We start from the raw sequence: 26,406 nt of genomic DNA, 5'->3' as shown, positions 1-26,406 counted from the left end.
CTTACGTGGCTGTAGGGGTTCTTTTGTGTGAGTTCTGTGTGTTTAAAACTTCCAATTTTGTGGCTTGTCTTGGTAATTTACTTATTTTTTTATCCTTATCCAAGGACATGCTCAGTGATTTTAGGGAGAGGGGAGAAAAGGGAGAGGGAGGGAGAGAAACGTGGATGTGAGAGAGAGACATTGATGGGGTGCGTCTCACATGCGCCCCAGCTGGGGGCTGGACCTGCAGCCCAGGTGTGTGCCCTGCCCGAGCAGTGAACCAGCGGCCTTCCGGTTTACCGGACGATGCTCCAACCAGCTAAGCCACCCCGGCCAGGGCAAGGCCTTAATTTTAATGTAATCAGAGTTGGCCACCTTTCCCTTCATGGTTAAGGAATCGGTGCGTGGTGGGTTTCTGTCCCCCTTTTATTGGCATTTGGTGGAGGGCGGTCTGACTTTGCCTGGCGTCGCTGGCCTGTGGACTGACTTTTTATCAGCCCATGAGGTTCCTCTTGGGGGGTTTTCAAGCTCAAATGTGATTCCTGTCCAAAGCCACCCTCGTCCTGATGGTCTGTTGGTTCTGAGCGTCTCTCTTTCTGGTCAGCATGGCGTCCTGCCGCGAACCTTGGGCAGCTTGCGGGTGGCACAGCCCGAGGCCGAGGGTACCACAGGCCAGACCTGCCTCGGATGGCTCTGCCCGCGGTCCCCGGTGGGGGTGGCTGCCAGTGAACGCTGTTGCTCAGACAGGGCAGAATTGTGTTAACAGCCCAGCTGCCTCTGGGAACAGCCTCAGGAAGGTGCTTTTGAAATCTGGTTATCAGCTATAATTTTAAAACAACTAAAATAATAAAAAGAAAAAAAGAAAGCCACCATACCCAGAGGACATTGTACAGTATTAAGCTTTCAAAGCTCCCCAGGTGGCCTGATGAGCAGTGTGGGGTGAGATGTGGAAAAGGCGAGGCTGTGGGTTCTCTAAGCGCCCCCCTCATCTGGTGGGGCGCTGGCTCTGGGGCTGGGACACTGTAGAAGGTGTGACCTAGCCTGCACAGCTTATTCCAAAGAACTGTCCTCTGTGTCCCCAGTGTGGGTCCTGAGGGACAGGCCTGGGGCCTGGGGTGGGAGTTCAGGACCCCAGAAGATTTGTAGAAAGTGTGCAGGTTGCTCCCCAGCCTGCATTTGCAGACCCGGAAGCATTCACGATACACATGGTTACGGGGTGGGGGCGGGGGGGGAAGTGGATGCAAGCGGAGGGGGCGGGCCAAGGGGGCGCCCCTTGGAGGTGGGGACTCTCAAGCTCCTCCCAGGGCACCAGTGGGACCCTGCTGACCTGGCATGTGCTTCATGCCGCACCCTTCCTTGTCTGTACTTCTTTCCTGTGACAGGTACAGGTCAGGGCTCTGAGCTCTGCAAGTGCCTTCTTGGCCAGGGCCACCGCCACGATACATAAATGCAGCCCTTCCCCCACAGCGGCAGTTCTGACACTGATGTGGATCGGTTTGCTGGAGTCGCTAGAGCGAGGCCCCGCTGGCTGGGTGGCTTACCCAGCAGAAATGTCTTCTCTCACGGTGTGGAGGCGGAGTCTGAGATCGGGAGTGGGCAGGGCTGGCTCCCTCCGAGGCTGTGCGGGAGGGGGTGATCCCCCCCGCCGCTGGTGGTCTGTCGGTGGTCCTTGGCGTTGACTGGCTTGTAGACGCATCGCCCTGGTCTCGGCCTTCGTCTTCCCGTGGCCTGCTCTGTGTGTGTGTGTCGCAATCTCTCTTCCTATAAGGACACCTGTCATGTTGGATGAGAGCCCACCCTAGAGCCCTCATGTCATCTTGATTGCCTCTGTAAAGACCTTTCTCCAAACAATGTCACATTCTGGGGTCCCGGGGGCTAGGATCTCATCATGAATTTTGGGCGAGGGACACATGCAGCAACCCCTAGCATGATGCTGACCGTTTGAGCTGGAACGGGGTGGTGGGCAGAGGGACCACAGGATGCAGACGTTCGTGTCTGTGGCTCTGTGGCAGGACACAGAGTGCAGGCAGTCTCGCCTCTAGCCTCGGGGAGCCGTTCCGTGCAAGCGGCACCGGGTAACTGTGAAAATAGGCCACCGGGAGGTCATCTGAATTCTGGGAGCAGCAGCTTTGCTCTTGTGACAGAAACATCTCCCTAGGCTGGCGAAAGGACCCGTGAGGGGAAGGCCGCGGGACAGACGCCGCCTGGACATTTGTTGCAGCTGATTCACAGACGCCCGCAGCAGATGTCTTGGCCACGGACGGAGCCACAGAGCTGGACGGAGAAGCCGCCTCGCTCTGCTCCATGCGTTTTGGGGCTTTAATTAACTGGCTTGCTGGGGTGATGTGGGGGGCGCTGCGCAGACTCTGCAGCTGGCTTTGCTGCTGCACGAGGTTTGGGGGACGAGGGAGGGGCTGTGGGACAGCCACAGTCCGTGACCGCCTGCTCCCGGTGGTGAGGAGGGGCGAGGCCAGAGCCCCCCGCCCCCCGGCCCCAGCCTGGCTGTCCTTGTGGTGTTAGGGTCCACAGCAGGCGTTTGAAAGTGGAGCCCTTCCTTTCCTGCCTGCTCAGAATGAGCCGAGCTCGTCAATCGTATTTGCATAATTTCAAGCATCATTAATAGTACGTGGCACGAGGAAAAATGACGGAGCTCTTCCTCCACCCATGAGTGAAATTGGGTTGAGTAGAAAATTAGTTGGCTTAACTGGCAAATGATGGAAGCTGCAGAGGAGGATGTTTCAGGAAGGGGGACGAGTAGCAGCAACTCTCAGCCACCGAGCACATGGCCCCCGTGGGAATTGGCGTCCTGGCCTTTGTGTTTACTCGGTGTTTGCTCGAGGAAATACCGGCGAGGGTCCCCAGAAAAGGAAGGAGGCAGCACCCATGTGCTGCTCGGCCCAGCGTGGCCCACCTGCGCCCACCTGCGCCCACCTGCATCGGGTTAAACCCTCGCGGATCCGGCTGACACGGGCTGCCGGGTTCGAACCCACTCGCCTCGGGCAGTGACACAGATGTGGGCCAGGCTGACCTAGCGAGCTCCCAGCAGCCACCGGGGAGCGGCGCCGCCATTCTCCGAGGGCGGAAGGAGAGAAAAGCACTGGGTTTGGGGAGGCCTGGAGGAGACCTTGAATTTGGGTTCAGACCTGTTGAGTTAGAGGAGCCCACCTTCAGGCAGTTGGGTGACAGGCCGGGAGACAGCACCTCGGCTGCTGACGGTAACGGCTCTCAAGGGTCAGTGAAATTGGCAAGAGGTAGGAAAAATGGCCTGAAAGCGAAACCTACAGAAACCACAGCATTTCCAGGCCTCGTTAGTGATCCTACTCCGTTCCTAAAGCAGCTCATTAGCTGCCCAGTTAACCCTCCGGCCGCCTTGTTTATGTCCCCTCGTGCTGTTGGGAGAGGCGGTGGCTGCGACAGTAATGGGCCGTGGGCTAGAGACCGGCGCTGTCACTGTGCTCCGGGGGATGTGTGCCAGGCGGGGTCGGAGGGACGGCAGTGTAACCAGATGGACGGGGGGAGCCGAGGCTCCCTGGGTGCGCGTCAGCACCGGGATCCCAATATCCTGGAGCCCTTTGTAGGAATTCTCTTTAATTAGGCCCTTCCCACGTGGAGAAGAGAGAGGGAGGGGATGGATCATTCGTCCTAGAATTTGAGCACCACCTGGAGAGGTTATTTCCGGCTACAGACCAAAGGCACAGGGAGTTAAAACTGGAGGGTTTTTAGCCTCGAAGGGACCCTGGAGGCCCACCCAAGCTCTGCAGGTGGGAGTGGAGGCGACCCCGGGGTGATGTGGTGCCTGTGCAGGGCCACCAGCAAGTCCACGCTGGAGCTCACGCCCGGGACTCATGTCCCGCCCACGTCAGCTCGCAGCACGGGTCCCTGGAGGGGCTCCCTTGGCGGGGGATTGTCATGGACGGCTTCCAGCAGGCACTTGGACCACGAAACCCGGGGAGATGGGAATGGGGGAGGTGGGCGGCTGCTGTGGGACCCCCAGAGAAAGGGAGGCTTCCATAGGGGCCCACCCCACCCCCCTGGCTCGGGCTCAGTACAGACTTTCCAAGAGAGTGGTCTAGAATGCCTGAGCAACCCCTGCAGGGCGTGGGGCGTCAGCAGGCTAAGCGAGGCTCCTGCAGGGCGGGTGGGAGTCCCCGGCAAAGGGGTTTATGAGCAGCTGTACTGCTGTCCTTCCGGCCTCAGTGAGAGGCCCACAGGCTGTGGCCCCAGGGGCAGCTCTGTCCCAGAGCAAAGGGTCGGGAGAAAGACCTGGCACCAGGGCGGACCAGTGGGGGCAGGGTGGGCGTCGCCACGTGCCAGGAGCTGGCCAGCAGCGCAGCATGAGACTCCTGAGGCCACGGTGAGGCTGCAGCCGGCATTCAGGGCTCCTTGGGGACGTTAAAGGTGCCCCCTCCGGGTGGACAGAGTCCTGCAGGGAGCACGTTGGTGGGAATTAGCAGAAGAAGGCGCCCCTCCCCTCTGGCGGGGGGCCCAGGCCAGGTGCTCATCGTGGCCGTGAGCCCGTGCTGGGTCTCGGCCCCGCCTGCCGCTCGTTGGAGCCTCTCGTGCCGTGAAGAACCTGCGCCCTGTACGCAGCCGCCCCGCTCGCTTCCCGAGTCGGCCGGTGTCCTGCGCCGGCCTCGTCTCCTATGGCGCTCTCCCCCTGGGCGGTGGGAACTTGGGGGGTTCCCGGCCCTCTAGGCACAGGGCCGGTTGGAAAGGTGGGTGTCTGCAGCCCGTGGGTCCCCTGGGCGCTCAGACTCTGAAGGGCTCTTCTCTCAGTAACTTAGGGGTGCCGCCAGGCCGGGGGAACTGCCCGCTCACCGTGCCCCTGCCCTTTGACCTCATCTACACCGACTACCACGGCCTGCAGCAGATGAAGCAGCACATGGGACTGTCCTTCAGGAAGTACCGGTGAGAGGGCGAGGGCGACGGCAGCGTGGTGACACTCCCCCCCGCCCCCAGCGCCGGCACCTGCGTCCGGCGGTCAGCCCGGCCAGCCCGGGAGAATTGCCCGGGCCCAGGTTCTGCTGTGGAGGGAAGGTCTCCCTGCCTCCTGTCCCCCCGCCCGGCCCCCTGCCTCTCCGAGGAGCTGTCTCCGGGGCAGCTCTGACCGTGAGCCACAGGGAGCGGGCCCGGGGCCCCTCTGCTGCGTGGCAGGCTGAGGGGCAGGGAGGGGTAAAGGAAAGGGGACAATGGGCTGCAGCGGTGACCTCTGCTGCTGCGGGGGCTCAGCACCCCCGGCTCCCCCCGAGGCAGGCAGTGCTGTTGCCCTGGTCCCCGCAGCCAGTGGGGCCTGGGTTTCATTTAGCACAGAGAGCCCTGCTATTTATTACATTTGCTCCGGTCTCGCTGACTCTCCCACATGATTTTATTAGGAAAAAAAAAGTGACAGGTGGTGTTATTGCTTTTATTATTAATGCGTGTTCTCCACGCACTTGGCGCCGCCTCCTCTCCGCCCCTCGCCCCTTCCCTGGGGCTGTAGTGCTGACCTCAGCAGTCTGCGGACAGTTCTGGGTCCCTGGGAAGGTGGCGGGGTGAGGGAGCTCCTTGTGGGGGTATCTGAAGCTCAAGCGCCCACTCCTGGGGGTGGGAAGGGTGGAGGGGCCGCGGCCTCAGGTTGGGACAGAGCCTCTGCTCAGCGGGGAGGGCCACCTGAAGTGGCCAGACTCGCAGAGGGGACTTGGAGGCACTGCCTGCCCGCAGATATGCAGGTGCCAGCGGCTGGTCCCCCCGGGGCCCTGCCCTTCTGCAGCTCAGCTGTGATAACTGGCCAGGCACGTCCTGGGGGTGGCAGGCTCCTGGGCAGAGGGGCTGTGGACTGGAGTGACTCTGCTGCCGGGAAAGGGCAAACCGTACAGGTGACCCCTGGGGCAGTGTGGGGGGACCCTCTCCAGGCAGTGCCTTCCCTCCTAGGCTCCCTGGGGCAGCCGTAACAACGGACAGTCTCTGAGTTAGTGGTCCGTGGTCTGGGGGTCTCCATGTCGCCCCGGGGTAGCTGGCCACTGTTATTCCCGCTGGTCAGATGGGGAAGCTGACCCAGAGAGGTCACGGCGCCTGCCTGCGACAACACAGCCGGGTTGTGTCCGAGCCTGAGACCTGACCTCACGCCGTACCCCCCTGACCAGCCGCTGGCCGGTTACAGCGCCCCCGGCTGAGGCAAACCCAGCCCAGGGAGACATTGGAGGTTGCTGACTCTGGTTCCCGGCCCCCCGGGGCAGGTGCCGAATCCGGGTCATCGACACCTTCGGGACAGAACCTGCCTACAACCACGAGGAGTACGCCACGCTGCACGGCTACCGGACCAACTGGGGCTACTGGAACCTCAACCCCAAGCAGTTCATGACCATGTTCCGTGAGTGTCCCGGCTGCACTGCGTGGGCAGGGGTGGAGCGGGGAGGGAGCAGGAGGCGGGGCTGCCCGGCTGGGGGCGGGGGGGCGGGTCGCGCCGTGACCGTTCCAACACCAGCAGGACTGGCCTTTGCCCTCCAGCACGAAGGGATTCTGTGGCCTTCCAGAAGGAGAGGCCAAACGTGGGCTGGGTGGCAAAGGGGCAGGACAGGCCGGCTTTCCTCAGCAGAGGGAACAGATATAGTGAAATGGATGGAGAGAGCAGTGGGAGGTTCTGGAAATGCAAGCGCTCCAGCGTGGGGGAAAACGGGACAGGAGGCTGTGGGTGGAGGCTGGGACCCTGGGTGTGGAAACCCTTGGATGTTCCGCTTCAGGCAACTGGTAAGTCAGAGCTGAGCTGAGCTGTTTTTTAATGAGACTCTGTATGCACGCACGGACTTCGCCTCTTGAATGCAGCATGCTGAAAATAATGCAGCCTTTTCTTGGCAACCCAAGGCCAATTCTGCTTCCCTGGCGCAGGGGCCTGCCCTCCGGGGACGGCAGAGGTGTGGGCGCTGTGTCCCCTGGCTCAGGGGCCCCTTCTCCTGTCACTGTCGGAAGTGGTGCTTTTCCCTCCCTGTTGGGAGCTATCAGCTGTCACTTTCCATGGTCCCCAGTGTATCTGCCTCCAGCAGCACCTCCCACGTGGAACCTGCAGCTCTTTGAAGGCTGCGGGGCAGAAAGCCAGATAAGCCCCCTCACCTGGACCAAACGAAGAGCCACCCTGGCTCTGAGCAGTGTCCCGAGGAACCTGCTCTAAGCAGCTGGTCTTTATCTAGCCTGTCCAATGAGTGCATCTCTTTCAGGTGCTGCGGGTCTTCTTTTGACTCCCCAGGCTCTAGGCTGGGTTAGAGGCAGGTGCAGCTTCTGGGAGCTTAAGTAATGGCTTGATTGGATCCCAGAAGGTTAGGAAGGCTGGAATGTTCCTTGGAGCCCCGATGAGGAAACTGAGGCCCAGAGAGGTAGGGTGTCCCACCTGAGGTCACACGGCTCTGTGGGGACCAGACTCCTTCCCCAGGGGCCATTGCAAGGTTGCCTGAAGCTTCTCTGAGAGAAGAGTGAGTGTCCCAACAGGTCACCTGGTGCCGTTGTGCTCTCGGGAGAGGGATTGGCATGGGGTGGGTCCCTGGAGGGAAAGGAAATTGGGGGGGGGTGCGGGGACGGGAGGTGATGCTCCAGGGGCGGAAACAGTGTCTGTGATAGCAGAGAGGAAGGGAAGCAGTGAGCTGTGCAGCTGGTAAGAGGGACATGAGTCCTGAGGAACAGATGGCAGGAGGGGCGGCCTTATCGCAAAGGTTCCTGAGTTGACCTTGGATACTATAGTTCAAGCTCACCGTAGGCTCCTGAGCTAAGAGATACCATGGAGGAAAAGTTTTTTGAGTCAGCGTTTTGGCCGACTGCCGATGACCAAGGGGGCCGTGGTGGAGGAGGGGGAGCCGGCGATGGGGTAGGAGGCTTCTGTAATGATCTGCACTGAGAACTTGAGGACCTGTCCCGGGGTAGAGGCCCGCACCTGGCAAACTCCTACTCATCCTCCAAAACCCTCAGTCAGATGTCTCCTCCTTGCCCTCACTCACTGAGCCCCTCCTCTCCTGTCCAGGCAGAATGTTTTTGTAACTCTTAGGTACACCTAATTCTGCTGAAGCATATCTTCAGTGACGTGAGAGGTGTTTGCTAGTGCATTTATTTCCGCTGATTGTGAATCACTGAGAAAGGAGCCAGCGGCTGATTTATCTTTATTTCCCTGGAGCCTGTTGAGGTCCTCAGAAAATGTTAATTGATTGAATAAATTAAAGAAAAACCAAAACTGGAGAGGCTTGCTGGCTTCAATGATACACCCAGTGCGGGAAGGCATTCACAGGCAGACCTCTTTCCCTGTCTAGTCTCACAGTTTCCCCGGTGAGCTGGCGGGGTGGGGGTCGGGGAGGGGTGGCTGGCTGCCTCTCCCCACCTTACCCTTGCCATGGCCCCAGAAGCTCTGTGCCTAACCAGGGTCCCTGTCATTTTCATTGGTTGCAATACTTCCTGGCCCAGGTCCACTGTTGTTCAGCTAATTATGTGCTAAACCTCTCCCTTCTGATGGAGCTGGCAGAATGAGGGGTTCTTCAGCTCTGAGAATAGGCAGGAAATGGCTATCAGGGGGAGAGGCAGGGGTGCAAGCCCCGCAGGAGACAGACGAGGGGGGAGGGCGGAGAGAGGATGGGGGGGCCAGGCACAGGGCAGCAGGGAGGGTCTAGTCCGCCCCCCGGGGGCCTTTCCTTGCCCGGGCAGAGCCTCCTGAGGCAGGGCAGCTGACCACCGGAGAAATAGCGCCAGGCCTCCGGGGCCCTGCCTGCGCCTCTGAAGCCCTGGAGAAGAGATCTGTCGTGTCCTGTAACCAGCAAACACCCCACCACGGCAGTCGGGGCTTCAGTCCCAGGACCCCAGGGCTTTCTGGGCCCTTCCACAGGGAACTGCCACCTCTTCTCAGATGCACCAGACATTGATTACGGCTTTTTGTGGGTGTCGGGGTTAGACATGCTGCATTAAATCTGCATGTTTGATTGAAGTAAGCACCCCAGTTTCAGAAACGCCGAAATGTGGAAAACGTGCGTCTGAAACGAAGAAACTGGGCGTTTGGATCAGGGCTGCTCTGGGAAGGCTGCGTGCAGGCTGCCCACCTGCTTCCACGCCTCGCCCACGGGGAAGGTGGAAGGGAGTGAATGGGCTCCAGTACATATTCTAGTCCAGGGTGGGCCGGGATGCTGTTGAGGGGGGAGGGGGCAGCTCCTGTAGGTGGTTGTGGGGGCTTCGGCTTCCAGGGCGGGCTGCTGCAGGGTTTTTGTGCAGAGGACAGACCTGGTCGCGTCTCGGTTTGAAAGGCTTGATCTGGAAAGAAGACGATGCCCAGAAAACCACAGCCGTGGGGGCAGCGGCCGTGAGGGAGGGGAGGGCGGAGTGCTGCCCTCCGTGCCAGGCTCTGCTGGGACGTGGAGCGAGAGGAAAGGGAGGAGCCCGTGTTCCGGCCGGAGCAAACTAAGAAAGGCGGACTCCAATGCGAGCAGGGTCCTGGCTGGGTCCCCCGGGCCCTTGGCGGTGCCTGTCCCATGTTCCTCGTCTGAAAGCAAGGGGGCCTAGGTGACCGCTCAGGTTCCCTTCTGCCCCAGGGTTTTGTGACCATCTCTGGGAGAGGGAGATGCTCAGGGCAGGGCACGGGGGGATGATCTGTCCCTCTCCCCCCGAGACCCTTCCCAACCCTGCCACACGGGGACCCTCCCGTGGGGCCGGTCCCGGGAGGCCCGGGCGTGTCTTTGGCTGTCGGGTGAGCCCTCCTGACCTGTGGTCTGGCTGCAGCTCACACCCCGGACAACTCCTTCATGGGCTTCGTGTCCGAAGAGCTCAGCGAGACGGAGAAGCAGCTCATCAAGGGCGGCAAGGCCGACAACATGGCCGTGGTGTACGGCAAGGAGGCGGGGATCTGGAAGGTGAGCAGGGCGCTGTGTGTGCCGTGCCCCCCACGCTGCCTGCGCCCCCCCCCACCGGGCCCCAGGACCTCCCCCTCCAGGATTTGGCTCCCGCCTGCGACTCCCAGCACTGCAGGGCAGGAAATGTCCCCCCCCGCTAATGGGTCATAAAAGGGGGCCCAACTGCCATAGGAAATACCAGCCTGGGGGCTGGGCCCTTGTCCCCCTCCCTGCCCCCATTCTGCCACAAACTCAGATGGTCTTCTCCGAGGACTGGGACTTAACCCTTCACCTCCCTAGGATGAATCAAGCACCGTAAGCCCGGCGAGGGGCGTCTAGGCCAGACTTGGGGGTCCTGTGGGATGGGAGGCCACCATGGAGAAGGCAGGAGAGGAGCAGGGACTGGACCCCGTTGTGAGGCGGGGTCCCGGAGCAGCCCTGCCCGTGGGGGAGGCTGCCTGTCACCTGGCCACTGACCTGCGCTCTCTCCTCTCCTTGCTGCGCTGGGGCACGAGGCAGCTGCAGGTATGGTGACTGTTTGCTGCATGTTCCTCCTCTTCCTGCCCCTCCCCCACTCACACCTTCCTCCCCGGGGTTCCCTCGGGGGCTCGCTGGGGCTCGGGGCTCCTGTGGATGGACTGAGGTGGGGGGGAAGGTGACGGTGGCTTGGCGTGGCGCAGGGCAGCTCCGAGGATGGTTGTGGACCGTGGGCGGGTGCGTGGGGTGAAGGTCAGCGTAAGGATGCTGACCGTGGGAAGCGTGGATTGAGCGGCAGCTGCTGCCAGGCCTGTTCATCCCGTGGTCGTCTTACTGACTGGTCCTCACCCGGTCCTGGTGGGGGGCAGGTTCAGCGGACAGTGACTTAGGCAAGGTGGACGCCTCTTCTCCTCCCCGTTCACACCCTCTGGAGGTGTCAGGCCAGGGCTGTGTGGCCTCCTCGGCTCTTCCTGCCCCGCTGGCCCACCCTATTTAGTTCCCACCCCGAGTCTTGCCTCGTAGTTCAGGGTGAACCCAAACATGTCAGTCCCTCCATGCGCCCCCCCAGCCAATGAGGAGGAGCAGGGGCTGAGAGGGCCACGTTCAGGGATTGTTCCAGGGTGGTACGCGCATGTCTTCCCCACGCTGCCTCCTGGCTGGATCCAGCCCCGCGGCCCTGCCCTGTGTCAGGGGACACTGATGTGTGACTGAGGACGGGGGACACCTCACCATCGGTGCCACCACAGCCCTCTGGTAATAACGGTCACTAATATTCGTTCACCCAGAGCTCACTGGGTGCTCACTCGTCCGCCACTCATGTTGTCACGCCCATTAACAAAGGAGGCAGTCAGGCCCAGGGGGTTAGAGTGACAAGCTTGGAACATCCGGGGCAGGGATTCGAACCCACGTCTAACTCCAGAGCCCGGACACTTACCTCCGGCTCTGCACGGCCTCTGCCCCCGGTTATGAAGCCTTGGATCATGGCAGAGAAGCTCAGGAGACAGGACAGAAGGTCCCAGACCTGGGCTGTGATGTCAGTGCCCACCGTGGGGTGCAGGGAGAGGGACCAGAGGCCCTTCTCTGGGGTGGCTGGCGAGCTGGCTGCACGCACCCCGCGCGCTGGGGAAGAGGAGGGCTCAGACTGTCAGCTTTTACAGAAAACACTGTTGAGAAACTTGCGCAAGAGAACGAGAGGTTGTGCAGTCCGGGAAGAGAAAGGCTGTGTCCCCAGCTCGGTAGACTGGCAGCCGGGAGCAGCGCCGGTTGGCAGGAGGCTGTGAAGAAGCTGCTTCCAAAAAAGACAGCCTCGCTCTGGCCTTCGTGAGCCAAGCAAGTCGGAGGCGGCCGGGTGGCAGGATGGAGCAGCAGCCAGGGGCCCGTGCCATCCGGGGTTCAGGGGGCCAGGGGGCTGAGGAGGGAGGAGCTCGTGAGTTCGTCACAGCCTCACGGAGCGAGTGGCAGCTGGGGTCAGGGCGAGGAGGCCTGTCATATGGGGCGCCCCTGGGAAGCTGCCCCAGGGAGCGGGCGCGAGCGGCGGGGCCAGGGCAGCGGGTCGGGCGCGGGCGAGCCCTGCTCTCTGCTGGGGGAGCACCCAGACCTCAGCCGTCTGCCCGAGCCGGGACCGTTTCCAGACTGCAGGTCGCAGCCCGTGAGTAAGTGGTGACATCTGCGAGCTCTGGGTCTCTGCGCCTCCGCTTGGCTGATGAATAATTGACGAAGAAGAATCGTATCCGCCTGCGGTGTACAGCGAGATGCTTGAGACGCGCGCAGCCCGTGACGTGGGTGCTGCAATCAGGCGAACGGACACCCGCCACCTCGCGTGGGCACCTTGGTTCCCGTGTGGCGAGGCCGCTTCAGAGTTGCTCTCAGCAAATTCAAGCGCACAACACAGTGTGACTGACTACAGTCACCACGCTGATCCCTGAGCTTCCTCCTCTTGTCACCGGAAGTGTGTGCCCTGTGACCAGCGTCTCCCCATTTCTCCAGCCCTCGCAGCCACCACTGTGCTGTTGCTATGAGTTCAGCCTTTTTAGTTTCCATGTGTAAGCGAGGGGATATGATATTTGTCTTTTTTTCTCAACTCGGAGTCTTGACTAGCCTTTTTTTGTTTTAAGATTTTACTTATTTATTTTTAGAGAGAGAGAGAGGGAAAAAAAATCAATGTGTGGTTATATCTCACGCACCCCCAACGGGGGACCTGTCCTGCAACCCAGGCATGTGCCCTGACTGGGAATCGAACCGGCAACCCTTTGGTTTGCAAGCTGGTGCTCAATCCACTGAGCCACACCAGCCGGGGCTTAACTAGCCTTTTTAAATGAAATTGAATGACATAGACATAATAGAATGAGAGAATATTAGAGGACCTTATATGTATGAAGAGTAAATACGGTTTTTTGAAACGTACGTGCGTGAGATTAGGTGGAAGAAGTTGCTGAATGGTGTATGTACCATGAACCCTTTTGTGCACGTGTGTGCGTTTTAAAGAAAATGCTTATGCTGATAATGTATAAGAGATCTGGGGAAGGCACACAGGAAACTGTTAGAAGAGCTGCCTCTGGGAGCAGGGTTAGGAAGCTGAATCACAGGGTTCAGGGGTATTTTCTTCATACTTTGTTGTTGCTGTTGGTTCGATTTTTTTCTATGAGAGTAATTCAGTTTTAAACTAAATAGTCCTTTTATATTTAGTGCGATTACCGATGTATTTGGCTTAGAATCTGCCATCTTGCTAGCTGGTTTCTGTTTCTTTTTCTGGCGTGTTCTGTTCTTTTTCCTCTTGTTTCTTCTTTCACACTGATATATATTTTTAAATCCAGTCCCCATTAGCTGACTAATACTCTTATACTCTCTTAGTGGTTACCCTCACGATTATAACCTGTTTCCTTGATTTATCGAAGTCTACTATAAGTCAACACTTCTACCTTTTATGAGGCAGTAAATAGAACCCGAGACTCCTTTAATTGTATCCCTCTAGCTCAGTGATTTTTCAACCAGTGAGCCACAAGAATTTTTTAAATGTGTAAGCCCTGACTAATTAGTCAGGGACACTGACCTCGTTTCCCTTAGATGGTCAAATTAAAAAATGGCAACAGCCAGCTCAACAGTAGCCATCAGTGTGAAGGAATCAAAATTATACCTATATTTTTGTCATATCAGCAAAACATGTATTTTTTTGGTGTGCCACAGAATTAGTTTATGGGTGCCATGAGATGAAAAAAGGTTGGAAATCGCTGCCCTCGCTTACATGCTCTTAGTGACTTTTAATTTTCTAAAAGTGTTCTAAAGATGCCCTTATTTCCCCCTTTGTGCTGGGAGGATATGTTTGCCGTGTACAGACTCCCAGCTCGGAGGTTCCTTTCTTTCGGCGTTATGAAAATATTCTGTCGTCTCCTGGCTTCCATTGTTTCTATTGAGGAGTTGGTGTGCCTCTTACCGTGACTCCTTTTCAGGTCATTTGTCTTTTTTCTCTGCCTCTTTCACCACTTCTTGTTTGGTTTTCCCCAGTTTTACTATGACGTGCCTCCGTGTGGGTGTCTTTGGATGTACCCCACATGGAGTTTGTAGCTCTGTGTGAGTCTGTGCTTGGCTCTGTGGCCTGTTCTGGAACATTCTCAGCCCTTCTCTGTCTGTATGGCTCCTGGCCCGTCTCTCTCCTTTGCTTCTCAGACTCCGTGGACACACCCATCGGAGCGGGTGCTCCTTCCTGGATCTCCTCATTCGCGCCTTTTATTCCTCTGCGCTTCACTCGGGGTGTTTTCTTTTCTTCTCCCACTAAATGAGTTCTCTTCAACTGTGTGTCACCTGCTGTCAGACCCGTCCCCTTGGTTCCTCATTTCAGCCATGGGAGTCTCCCTCTGTAGCATTTCCATCTGGTTTCAGGCCTTGGCTTCTATTTCCTGGACTGTATCCAGCAAGTTTATCTTCACGTCGGTATCTGGTAACCAACTCCAGCTTCTGGGTCTCCTGTGGGTCTGTTCTCATTGTCTGTTTCTCTGGGGTTTTGATCATATAGTCCTGTCTCCTCACAGATTTGATTTTTAAAAATCAAGGTATTTAAATTTTTAAATTTAAAAATCTATTTTTATCAGCTTTATTGGGGTATAATTGATAAGTAGCACACGGAACATGTTTAAAATGTGTCATTTTATGTTTTAAGCTATATTTTTACACACCTGGGAAACCATCACCATAATCATGACGGGGAACAGATCCACCTTCCCTGGTATTTTTATTCCTCCCTTTGTCACCCTTGCGTCCCATCCCTCCTCTCCTCCTCTTCCCCCGTCAACCAGTGGTCTACTCTCTGTCACTTATAGGTTAGTTTCATTTTCTATAATTTTATGTAAGTGAAATCATATGGTATATACTCATGTTTGTATGGCCTTTCTCCCTGAGGATAATTATTTTGAGATTCATCCATGATGTTGCACGTATCAATACTTTATTGCTTTGAATTGCTGAATAATATCCCGTTGTATAGATAGATACACACACTTTGTTTATCCGTTCACCTCCTTGTGGACATTTGGGCTGTTTCTAGTATTGGGCTCTTCCCAATAAAGCTGCTGTGAACATTGGTGTGCAAATCTCTGAGTGGACGTATGTGTTCCTGGCTCTTGGTTAAATACCTAGGAGTAGGCTGGGTGATCTTGTAGAACTCTGGAACTGGTTAACGTTTTAAGAAATGCCGTTGTATGGTTTTACAATCCTGCCAGCAAGGACGAGAGTTCCAGCTCTTTTACAAGTTCATCCGCTTGGTGTGGTCAGCCTTTTTAATGTCAGCCATCCTAGCAGGTACGCCATGGTGTCTTCTTGGGGTTTTCCTTTGGGACCAGTGATGTTGGAGGTATTTCTGTGCTTATTTGTCTCCCATTGTCTCTTTTATGGTGAAATGTCTTTTCAAAAACTTTGCCCACTTAAAAAAATTGGGTGGTTTGTTTTCTTATTATTGCGCTGTCGGAGGTCTTTACATTCTAGATATGTCCTTTCCCAAATATAGGCTTTGCAAATATTTTCTTGGAGTCTGTGGCTTGTGTTTCTCTTAACAGCATCTTTCAAAGAGTAAAAGTTCATTTTAATGAAGTCTGACGCTTCCTTTTATAGATTGTGCTTTTGGTTTTGTCTCCAAGAAATCTGTCTAACTCAAGGTCACAAAGATTTTTCTCCTATTTTTACTTCTGCAAGTTTTATAGTTTTATGTTTTACTGTTAAGTCTATGATCCATTCTGAATTAACTTTTATACATGATACGAAGGATGGATTGAAGTTCTATTTCTTTTTCCTTTTTTTTCATATGGATATCCAGTGTTTCATGATCATTATTTGAAAAGGCTTTTCTTTTTCCACTGATATGCTTTTGCACCTTTGTCAAAATGAATTGATCATGCACATGTGGGTCTATTTCTGTTCCATTAATCTGTCTCTCTTGATGCCAACATCACCCTGTTGATTACTGCAGCTTTATAATCAGTCTGGAAGCCAGGTAATATGCCTGTTCACTTTCTTCTTCTTTTTCAAAGTGGTTTTGTATAATAACAGTCCTTTCCACTTTAAAATGAATTTTAGAATCAGCTGGTCAATTTCCATGAAAAGGCCTGCTGGGGTTTTGATGGGGATTTCATTGGTTGCAGTTGATTACTTTTTGGAGTGCTGGGAAATGAGTATGAAAGTTGTAGACGTCCTTGGAGGTCAAGGACGCTCTTTTCTTCCACAGAGGGCTTAATTTTATTCTTGGCTTGTGGCCAGGGGCCTCGCCATCCCCAGTCACCTCAGTCAATGACAGTGATCGAGGTGACTTCCAATGGATTCAGCCCCTGCAAGGGCCACCCTAGCCCTGTTCCACCCCTTCTTCCGGGTGTCAGTCCTTGGTGTTCCAACGAAGGATGAGGTTCCCTCTCTTGGTTGGGCTTTCAGCTCTGCCTTTTGCCCCCCAGCTGTGCAAGGCGACCGGAAGCTCTGCTCCCTCCCATGGCTGCCGCCTCTGGACTTGGCAGGTGCCCCCAGGGGGCAAACTGACCGCCACACTGGCCTCAGCAACCCCCTTTCTCTTGGATCTTGGCCTTGTAACTGCCACTCTGTTAAGAGTCCCAGGACCCTCACAGGTGTCTTCACACGGCCCCATCCTTCCTGGCTGGTCGCAGACGCTGGGCGGATGGATCCACAGCACCAGAAGTGCAGGGCGTCCTCGTGAAAAACTGATCGCTTCTGAGTTTCACAGTGTGAATTCTTAATGATTCTGATGCCCATTGAAAACATTCTCCAAGAGCTGTGGTTTACTGACTCATCCTGGGCTGAAGCTCCTGGCTATCTGACCTCACGGCTAGCCAGCAGGCCGAGGGGAACCGTGGGTTCTTTTTCTGAGAGCCCCCACCTCTGCCCCCACCCCCTGCTCTGTGATCTGAAGGTCCTCTCAGCTTATGCCTTCCTCTGTTCTTCCAGTCTCAACCCCCCACCCCCCTGCCCAGAAGTAGGACCCAACAGCAGATTTGTGCTTCTCCCTCTTGAGGTCCCACACTGACCACAGTTTGTGGCTCGGGGCCCGGGACGTAAGGTTAGCTGGGTGCTCAGACGCTGAGGTGTTAGTTCTTCGCCTGTGCTCTGCCCCCCTTTCTCCCTGTCTCCCCTTCCCCTGCAGGCGGGGTCTGTTTCCAGCCCCCTCGGGCTGGAGAGGAAGCGGAGCCTGGACTTGGAACTCTCAGGTCTAGAGAGGCTGAGCCTTTGCTAGTTTGCGGGGTTTCCACTCCCAGGTGTCCTCCATGAGGACAGGGGCTCTTGTCTTGTCCCTCCTGTGCTCCCAGCACTGAGCTCAGTGCCAGAGCAGAGCAGGGCTCAGTATGGGCTGCTCGGATGGAGGGATGGAGGGAGGAGGGACGGGTGGGTGGATGGAGGGATGGATGGGTGGATGGACAGGATGGGTGGGTGGGTGGGTGGGGGGAGGGAAGCAGGGATGAGTAGATGGAAGGTGGATGGATAGATACATGGATGGAGAGAAGGGTGAAGGAAAAGGTGGATGAGGGATGGGTGGGTGGATTATCTGGGCTCCAGAGAGTCCACGCCTCCTCAGAGGTCCTTGGAGGTCATCAGGGGTTCAGTGGAAGCTAAGCTCCACCTGGATGCATTTAAATGTTGGTCCCCACAGAGTCCCTTTGGAAAGAAAACAGTGCCATGGCTAAAAATAGCCCTGCAGCCTCTGGGCTAGCCCAGCCTCCGCTCTCACAGGGTCAGGGGAGAGGGGCTTCACCCTGGGTCCCCCGGCTGGCTAATGGCCAACCTGGGACTGACCGCACTTCTTCCGCCTCCCAGACCAGGGCTGTGCCTCCTGCGGGCTCTGCCTCCCAGGACTGGGGCGAGGCTCCATGTCCCCCTCCTCCTCCTCCTCCAGGGCAAGAAGGTCCTGGGCATCCTGAGCAGGTACATGGAGATCCACGGCACCGTGTACTACGAGAGCCAGCGGCCCCCCGAGGTCCCCGCCTTCGTGAAGAACCACGGCCTCCTGCCGCAGCCCGAGTTCCAGCAGCTGCTGCGGAAGGCCAAGGTGAGCCACCCTCACCTGCTCGCCCAGCCCGGTGCGGACTGCCATTCCCGATCATGGCCCCATCCACGTGTGGACAGGCCCCAGCTCGGTCTGCTGTCCTGGGCTCCATGTCCGGGCTGCCTGGGGGCTGGGCAGAGCTGGGGGTGCCCGCCAGGCAGGAGAGGCCACGCAGTGACAGGCTCGGTGACAGGGAGGAGGACTTGGGCCACCCAACTGCCCCCTGTCTACCCTCCAGCCCAGTGGACCCCTGCAGCAAGCCTGGCTTTTGCTGGGAGTGGGAGGGCAGGTGGGGATGGGGGCTCCTGGCTGGAGTCTTTCGGGCCGTTAGTTGTGACCGACTGCCCTGGAAGCCCCTGAGCGGCAGCCCTGGAGCAGCAGCTGGCGCGGGGCACGAACCTGCTGGCGGGCCCGGAAGTGTCCCCGGCCAGCTGCCAGGTCCTCTGATGGTCTCACCGCAGCTTCGTACCCCTGACTCCGGGATGTTCCCACGTGTGTGCACGTGGGGGTAGGGAAAGGGCACCTGTGTGCACTGAGCGCCCTGAACCGCCCTCCGTGCCCGCCCTGGGGGGACTCAGAGCCCTGCATTGCCCACCTCCTGGGGGTCAGCCCTGTGAGCGCCGCCCACCCGAGTGCGGCTGAGTCAGTGTTCGCAGGAGGAGTGAGCCACGGTCCTCTGAGGTCAGCTGTGGGTGAGGGTCGGAAGCCCTCCAAGCCTGAGACCCTCACTCTTTCCCTCCCCTCGAACCACAGCCTGTTAGAGCGGGCAGAGGCCATTGACTCCCCTCATCGGGTCTCATTTCACAACCGGGGAAACCGAGGCCTCGGGAGGGAAGCGTGTGCGTGGCATCAGGCTAGTCGGGCTGGCTTCCTCGCCGCCCGCTGTACCCTGTGAAGGAATGCCCCCTCCCGGCCTTGCCCCGGGCTCCCTGGGGCTGCTGTGGGGTGCCCAGCCTCCCCTGACTGGCGTGCCGCCTCGCCTCTCCAGCTCTTCATAGGGTTCGGCTTCCCCTACGAGGGCCCCGCGCCCCTGGAGGCCATCGGCAACGGCTGCGTGTTCCTGCAGCCCCGCCTCAGCCCGCCCCACAGCTCCCTCAACCACGAGTTCTTCCGCGGGAAGCCCACCTCCAGAGAGGTGCGTGGGAAGGGCCCCGGCCCCGGGGTAGGGGGGCAGGAGGGGGCCCCGCGGTTCCTGGCGGACGGGGACTGAGGCGCGGCGTGCCGGGCAGCACGTCCCGGAGCGCAGCCCCGCGGGGCGGGTGCTGGGAGCCTCACCGTGAGTCTGCCCCGGCCAGGTGTTCTCCCAGCACCCCTACGCAGAGAGCTTCATCGGCAAGCCCCACGTGTGGACTGTGGACTACAACAGCTCGGAGGAGTTTGAGGCGGCCATCAGGGCCATCCTGAGAAGCCAGGTGCGGCTCCGAGCCCGTGTGTCCTCACTGCCGGGCGGGACAGACGGCCCTCCTGGTGACTTCAGACGCGCAGGCCTGGGTTGGCAGATGTGACCACGGATCTCCCCTCAGCAACATGTGTGTGCACATGCATCTGTGCACGTGTGCATGCGTGTGTGTGTGTGTGTGTGTGTGTGTGTGTGTGTGGCTGGGGGGGGTGCCTTTGTGCTCAGGGAGCAGCCTGCCCAGCCTTACGTCCAGCCTGGGTCCAGAATCATCCACTGAGGGCCTCCGAGGCCCGGCCCGAGGGCGCTCTGGGTGCAGGTTAGGTGCCGCGTGGGCGCCCGCAGCTGTGAGCACCGGGGTCCCGCGGGCCTGGGCCTCCAGCGCCCCGCCGGCCGTGATGGGCTACGTAGACCACCTAGGCCTCGTTAAAGTGCCCATTCGGGTTCCGCAAGCCTGGGGTGCGGCTGGAAGCCTGCTTTCTGCTGAGGTCTGGGGTGGTGCCATCGGCGCCGACCCTGGGGCCCCCCTTTGGGTAGCGGCGGGTGGAGCCTTCCTTCCGCAGGTGTGTGGGGGGGTGTGTACCTGCACGTGTGGGTGGGGGTGAGCCGGAGAGGCTGTTCTGCTCACCATGATCCCTCTGGACCCCCTTCCTGCTGTAGCTCAGACACCAGGCTGACGAAATACCCACTCCTGCCCGTGTCCCCTTCCCTGCCCACGCCACGTTCACTGAGTGTGCCCTCCCGGGGGTTGGGCTGCTGGGGGTGACCTTGTGGGTCTGGAGCAGAACTGGAGAGACTGGACTGGCTGGGACAGGGGCCTCGACAAGCGAGTGACCCTGACAGGTTCCTTCTGCAGGGGAGAGCCCTGCCCAGGGTGGTGGTGGCCAGTGTGACCGCCATCTGGGGCTCTGGGACAGGGGCCTGCAGGGCTGGATCCCCCATGGGGCCGGGAGGGCTGAGCTTTGGGCCCCGAGGCCTGCCTGGTTGTCCTGGCCCTGAACCAGGGCTGTGCTTTTTAACACCTGCACTGAGGGGTCCCCACTCCCACTCGGGAGCCCCAGCCTTTGTTCATGCCCTCAGCCAACGTCTCTAAATTTCCCGACCTGCCCCAAGCCCACCCTCGTCTTCCCTGCCTTCTGTCTGGGTGTGAGCATTTCTCTAGCGAACGTGCCAAGAAAGACGTCACTGTGTCACGGTGCACGCCCCCCGCAGTTGGGACAGGTGTAGCCAGGTTGACCTGTGAAGTGGCCCAGGCCTGGGCCCTCCGTCAACGGTGGGGGGAGCCCTCTGCTCCCTGTTCCGCCTCCACTTTAGCAAATTCCTGCTGTTAGTCCCTCTGGGTCATGGAGTGTCTTAGATTGGGCTCCAAGGAAACCCCAAGGCATGATGGCAGCAGGAGATGAGCCGGAAGGAGGGCCCCGGAGTGACAGAGTGAGACAGGGTGTGCCATCGAGCGGGCCACCCCGGGGGCACGTGCCGCTGGTGCCCTCTGGCAGGTGGGGTCCATCATGTTCCCGATTGCCCTACCCGGGAGGCAGGAAGCCAGAATTTACCTCCGAGTGGGAATGCTAGGGTCAGCACTGTCACCGGCCCCTGCTGAGCAAGCCCGAGCCAGCCCTCAGCTGGGGGCTGCCCAGGGGACGTCAGTGCAGAAGGGGGAAGTCACCCCTGGAGACTGCCCAGCCCTGGGCCCAGCACACTGTGTCCCGAATCCAGAGGCCCCCCACCCCACATTCTCCTGCCACTCCCTCTCTCCTCCCTTGGCCAAAGCAATCCTCCAAGTCTTCTGTCCCGGGGCAGGGGCAGGGGTGGGAGGGCACCCGGATGGAAACTTCTTTTGTTTTTCCATTCAGATTTTTGAAGTATGAACATCTGTTTAATTCTGTTCATTAGGTAACTTTAAAAATTACAATAACAAAAGGGCCAAGGAACCAAGGTGCTGGGAATGTGCCAAGCTGCCACTTGTAACTGGGCCCCAAAACCAGCCCCCCACCCCTTACCCAAGGGCAGGGCGGCCTTTGCCCACCCTCCAGGCTCAGGTCTGGCCTGACTCCAGGACAGATTGTTTACCTGGGGAGGTGTGTGCAGGGTAGATTCCTGGACCCACCCCGGGGTGGCCTTGGAGTGTGCACTTGAGACACGCACGCTGGGGAATCCCAGGAACCCCATGTTAGAGAACGGGTTTAGGGACCGCTGGCAGCAGCCCAGAGAGCGAATGAGGGCCGCCTTCAAGGGGGAGGGCCAGGACACAGCTCTTGTTCTGCAAATCACATGGCCTTTCGCGGGGGGAGGGGGAGGAGTGGCAAGGTGGGGAGGACAGGGGAGAGACCAAAGGCCCCCAGCCCAGCTGTCCCCCAGTCCGGGTGGGCGCCCTTTCCAGTGCCTCTCGGCCTCAGTGGGCTTGCTGTTGGCACCTGTCTGTCCAGGGTGAGGCCGTCCCAGGTGAGAGGAGGGGAGGCCTCACCGAGCTCATTACTGTGGCCCGAGGTCCTCGGCAGGACCGGCGCCTGCCATTCTGATGAGACGGATCCCTGTGCACGCCTGTAATTGGACCTAAAGGGAGTAATTTCTGTACAGGCAGCTGCCTCTGGCGGGAGATTCACGGCAGGTGGGACGTGGCTGGCTAAGAGTGCGCCCCTCCCGTGGAGCCTTGGAATCACCGCGTGACACAGATTTGCTGTGGAGTAGGCGGAGGGACGTTTGGAGGGGGGATCCTCTCGGGGGGATTTTGTTTATAACCAGGGCTTGAAGCCTGGCACCCGAGAGATGTCTCCCAGAGGTGTCCTGGCAGAGCTGGGGCCTTGGAGGGCAGGTTGGAACCTGGCTGTGCTGAGTTTATGGCCGGAGGCTGCCCCCATGATGGGCTGTGACCTGGTGGCTGAATTTGGGACCTGGGGTCCTCTGGGAAAGTGGAACTGTCCCAATCTTAGTGCAGGTGAAGTCAGGCCTGGTGACTAGGTCAGGGGGCCAGGGCCAGCTTCAAGGGTGGCAGCAGCTCCTGCTGCCCTGGATCCTCCACAGCATGAGTGTTGGGGGCATCCTGCTGGCCAGAGGGCCCAGGACAGGCTTCCAGCCCTTCGAGGTGGGGTCTCCAGGAAGCAAAGGAGACATCCGACACCACCCGCCTCTGAGGAGGAGGAAGGGCAGACAGCGGGTAGAACTGTTAGGCCCAACTACCTGGGCCAAATCTCTGAATTTCCGGAGCTGCTTCAGGGGCATGGCCAGGTCGTGGTGGGCTGGGCCGGCTGTGGTGCTGACACACGCATGTTGGCGGCGGGGGTGGGGGGGGGTCGAAGGCTAAAGCAGGCCTTCCTCCTAGTTCAGGGTGGGCCGCCCCACGTCCTCAACCGCTGATGGTTTCCTCCAAGGTGGCTGTGTGCTGGGCCTGGGAGGGGTGCCGTAAAGAGGGAGCGGTTGGTCAGGTATGAAGTGGGGAGCAGGTGGGGAACCCCCTTTATCACCTCTTCCCGCTATCCCTCTTGCTCCTGGGCCCCAGCTACTCACTCCACCTGCTCCCATCTGCCCCCAGCGTGGGCTGCTTTCAAACTCGGGTATCGAGACAGATGGTGTGTGGCCTTTGCTGGGGGAGTGTGTCTGGTGTGGCCCCCAGTGCCTGGTCTGGAAAGGAAACTGCAAAAGTCACTTGCTCTATTGGCTGGGAGATGCCCCGGGCTCCTCTGTGTGAACATTCCGTGTCTTGGACAGGATGCAGGCAGAGTCGGGGATGCTCTTGCCCGAGCACCTACCGTATACCAGGCACTGTGCCCGCGAGCAAGGCTTCAGTGGCGAACGCCACAGCCCTGGCTCCCAAGGGGCTCATAACCTGAGGGACATGAAGATATGATGTGGGTGCTGGGGAAAGTCGGGGGTGTCACAAAGCAAAGTGGGCCCATAATGGGTGGGGTGGGGCTCAGGGGAGGCTTCCTGGAGGTGGTGTCCCCTAAGAGGCAGGGATGAATCCACCTGGGTTGGCTGTAGGAAGAGAGGCATCAGAGCCCAGGGCCGGAAGGAGGGTTGAACTTACTGCAAGCCAGGAAGCTCAGGGAGGCCAGGGTCAGCATGGGGAGGAGTGACCTGGCCTCGGCTTGCAGGTCCTGAGCCCCTGGGGGTGCACAGGTGGATGGGGCAACTGAGCAGAGGGGCCAGGAAGAGGGGGTGTTGGCCCCCTGAGTGTGGGGTCCAAGAGCTGCCAGATCTCTACCCCCAGTGCTGAGCAAGGCCGGGCCCTTGGCAGCAGCCAGGTCTCCTGCCCCAGGTGCCTGCCCGTCTCTCCCACAGGTAGACCCCTACCTGCCCTACGAGTACACCTGTGAGGGCATGTTGGAGCGGATCCATGCCTACATCCAGCACCAGGTAGGCGGGGCCCCTGCTCTCTGCCCCAGGGATGGGGGCCCCACCCCTAAACCCCATCCGGCCAGAGGAGGGGCCAAGCCAGCGCCACTGTCTGAGGAGGCTGGCCCTGTCCAGGGCACTCCTCCTTCAGTCGGTCCGTTTTGTTCCTTTCCCACTGCAGCGGGTGGTGGGGGGCAGGGGACCAGTATGTGCTGCTCTGTCAGGGGCCTGGCCTGAGGGGCCCCTGCCCTGGGTCCCCAGCTTTAGAGCCCCAACTCCGTAGCACAACACAGAAACACTAGGACTTTTCATATTTATAGAAAGACATTGTTTTAAAAGATTTGCAACTGATTAAGTGAATGATAAGTATGGAAGATGCTCCCCCCACCCCCATATTCCCCTCCAAGGGTGTGTTGGTGGGACTGGCGTGGGGGATGAAGATCACTGTCCTGAAAACCCCAGGAAGGGCTACTGCCTGGAAAGTAGAAGTCCTGCCCCCCAACCCCCCAGCCAGGGTATCGGAGCCTCCACGGGAGCCCAGGCAGAGTCCTGCTTAGTCAGGCTCCGGGTCTCCGGGCAACGTCTGGAGTCTAGCTGCAGGGTCTGCCCAGGTGGCTTCTGACTGCGAGGAATTCAGACAGGCGGTTTGTGGCCTCTGCCTGCGCTTTGTCCTCAGCCCCACCAACATTAGGGAGGGACTGTAGCCCATTGCTTTACAGACGAACACTGAGGCCCCCAGAAGGGAGGGCTTGTTGGGGTCTGGGTCAGGGCCAGAACCAGGGACCGGCTGGGATGTCATCACGAAGCTCACAGAAAGGCCACTGCTGGGCTCTGCCCGCCCCTGGGTCTAACCCCTAATTGTGACCCATGGGTGACCAGCAGTCAGCACACCGCGGTCAGACCGACCCCGTCCCCAGCCTGCCTCTGCCAGTGACCCAGTGGCCCAGTGGCCCTGGGCATGTGCCCTGACCTCTCTCTGCTCCTCCCCTGTGGAACGGCGCCCACTTGCTGGGGCTGCTGCGGGGAGGAAATGAAGGGAGCTCCCGGTGGGGATGCGCTTCCACCGACTGGAACTGCCAGGCCCCCGAGTGTCAGCCGGTGGCCTCACACCGCTTTCTCTTGGCAGGACTTCTGTGCTGCCCCAGCGGGGCCCCGAGCCCCGCAGAGCCCCTTCGTCCTGGCCCCCAATGCCAGCCACCTCGAGTGGGCCCGGAACGCCAGCTTGGCTCCCGGGGCCTGGCCCCCCGCGCACTCGCTCCGGGCCTGGCTGGCCGCCGCCGGCAGGGCCTGCACGGACGCCTGCCTGGACCGCGGGCTGGTCTGCGAGCCTGCCTTCTTCCCCTTCCTCAACAGCCAGGACGCCTTCCAGAGGTGGGTGAGCCCCGCCCTGGCCCCTCCCTCTGCTGCCCCGCCTGGCCGCCTGCTCCCACAGCCCCAGGGCCCCCAGCCCAGCCCGCAGTCGGGGGGCCAGGCGGGGGATGTTCCTGCTGAGTCAGGAGGGATCACAAGGGACCTTCCAGGCAGGTATCCATCTCAGAGCTACTCCACTCTTGGGAAAGCCTCAACCCCAAATCATGGAGGGCAGCTCCCTGCCCAGTCTCTGTCCTCCTCCAGGCCCCCCTCAGCCTCTTCCAAGGTTCTTCCTGATGGGTCAGCCTGGGCCACACACAGCCCCAAACTTTCCTGGCCCCTCTCTCCTGGCAGGTGGGGGGGTGGGGATTACCCTGGCGTCTCCTAGAAACACCCTCCCCAGTGTGGGATGGGATGGGCTGGGCGGGGCCAGGCTGGGGCAGCCTGCGCCCGGCCGCTGAGTGGCTGCTGCCCGCGTGCCGCCCAGGCTGCAGGTGCCCTGCGACAGCACCGAGTGGGAGATGAACCACCTGTTCCCGGCCCTCGCCCCGCCCGGCCGTGAGTGCCTCCTGCAGAAGGAGCCCCTGCTCTTCAGCTGCGCCGGCTCCAGCACCAAGTTCCGCCGGCTCTGTCCCTGCCGAGACTTCCGCAAGGGCCAGGTGGCCTTGTGCCAGGACTGTCTGTGAGGGTGCCCCCCCCCCACCTCCTCTGGCTGGCCTTCCCTGCTGGAGGAGACAGCACCAGCAGACCCCAAGCTCCAGCCACCTGCCCGCCCCTCAACACCCCAAGCTGGAGTTTCCTTCCTTGGCCAGGAAGTGGGGAGTGGGCGCGGGCACAGGTCAAGAGGAAAGGCAGCTAGCTTGCCCTCGTGCGGGGCGCAGGCTCCTCCTCGTCACCCCGAGGGCTCGGGGCAGCGGCGGGCCAAGCAGCTGGGTGGGTGTCGGAGGGTCCGATGGCCCAGGAGCGGGTGGGCCGAGGCCCCTTGCTTCGTGCAGGTCTGGACCCGACTGAGAGTCCTTCCAGGGCCTGGGGTGGGGCCTCTTGCTGCACAAGATGGGGAGTCGGCATGACGCCTGCCCAGGGGATGGGGGCCAGCCTTGATCCTCTGGAGTTGTTTGGGGCGTGGCCAGAAGGGGCAGCGGACTGCAGGAAGGCCAGGCTGGGGACCCTGTTCATGCCTCCTCTGAGCTGTACCCCTCCTGCCTCCCCAAACTCGCCCTCCCTGCTGCCCTGGGAGCCACAGCTGGAGGTGCGGGGACCCCCGAGACCCTGGGCTGAATTGTCTCCCTCTTCTGCTTGGTCCAACTCTCTTCACATGGGACGTCTCCTGAGACCCATCCTGGCGGGACTGTGATTCCAGACCTCGGATTGGTTCCCAAAGCTAGTTTCCCTCTCACACCCCACCCCCAGCCTCTGAGAACAGGCGCCGGATCCCCTCCCAACATCTGCTGTAGGCACAGGCTTGGAGCGGAGCCTCTGCCCCATCACACCACTGGCCCGTGAGCCCCCACGTGGCC

At 59.5% G+C, this 26,406-nt stretch overlaps 1 protein-coding gene across 1 annotated transcript in view; it reads left to right on the top strand.

The window, feature by feature from the left end:
• Window positions 1–25,884, top strand: part of MGAT5B (alpha-1,6-mannosylglycoprotein 6-beta-N-acetylglucosaminyltransferase B) — a 55,897-nt gene extending 30,013 nt beyond the window's left edge. Inside the window, exons 9-18 of the mRNA XM_090292011.1 lie at window positions 4,756–4,887; window positions 6,195–6,328; window positions 9,697–9,827; window positions 11,135–11,143; window positions 17,662–17,814; window positions 18,800–18,946; window positions 19,107–19,223; window positions 23,486–23,560; window positions 24,666–24,910; window positions 25,377–25,884. Coding sequence (XP_090148137.1) covers window positions 4,756–4,887; window positions 6,195–6,328; window positions 9,697–9,827; window positions 11,135–11,143; window positions 17,662–17,814; window positions 18,800–18,946; window positions 19,107–19,223; window positions 23,486–23,560; window positions 24,666–24,910; window positions 25,377–25,575 — 1,342 coding nt within the window. The 3' untranslated portion in view covers window positions 25,576–25,884. The remainder of the gene's footprint in view (window positions 1–4,755; window positions 4,888–6,194; window positions 6,329–9,696; window positions 9,828–11,134; window positions 11,144–17,661; window positions 17,815–18,799; window positions 18,947–19,106; window positions 19,224–23,485; window positions 23,561–24,665; window positions 24,911–25,376) is intronic.
• The last annotated feature ends 522 nt before the right edge of the window (window positions 25,885–26,406 follow it).

This window comes from Furipterus horrens, unplaced genomic scaffold, assembly GCF_987537825.1.
Source record: "Furipterus horrens unplaced genomic scaffold, mFurHor1.1.pri manual_scaffold_11, whole genome shotgun sequence".
Lineage (NCBI taxonomy): Eukaryota > Metazoa > Chordata > Mammalia > Chiroptera > Furipteridae > Furipterus > Furipterus horrens.
This window is presented reverse-complemented; position numbering and strand designations above follow the sequence as displayed.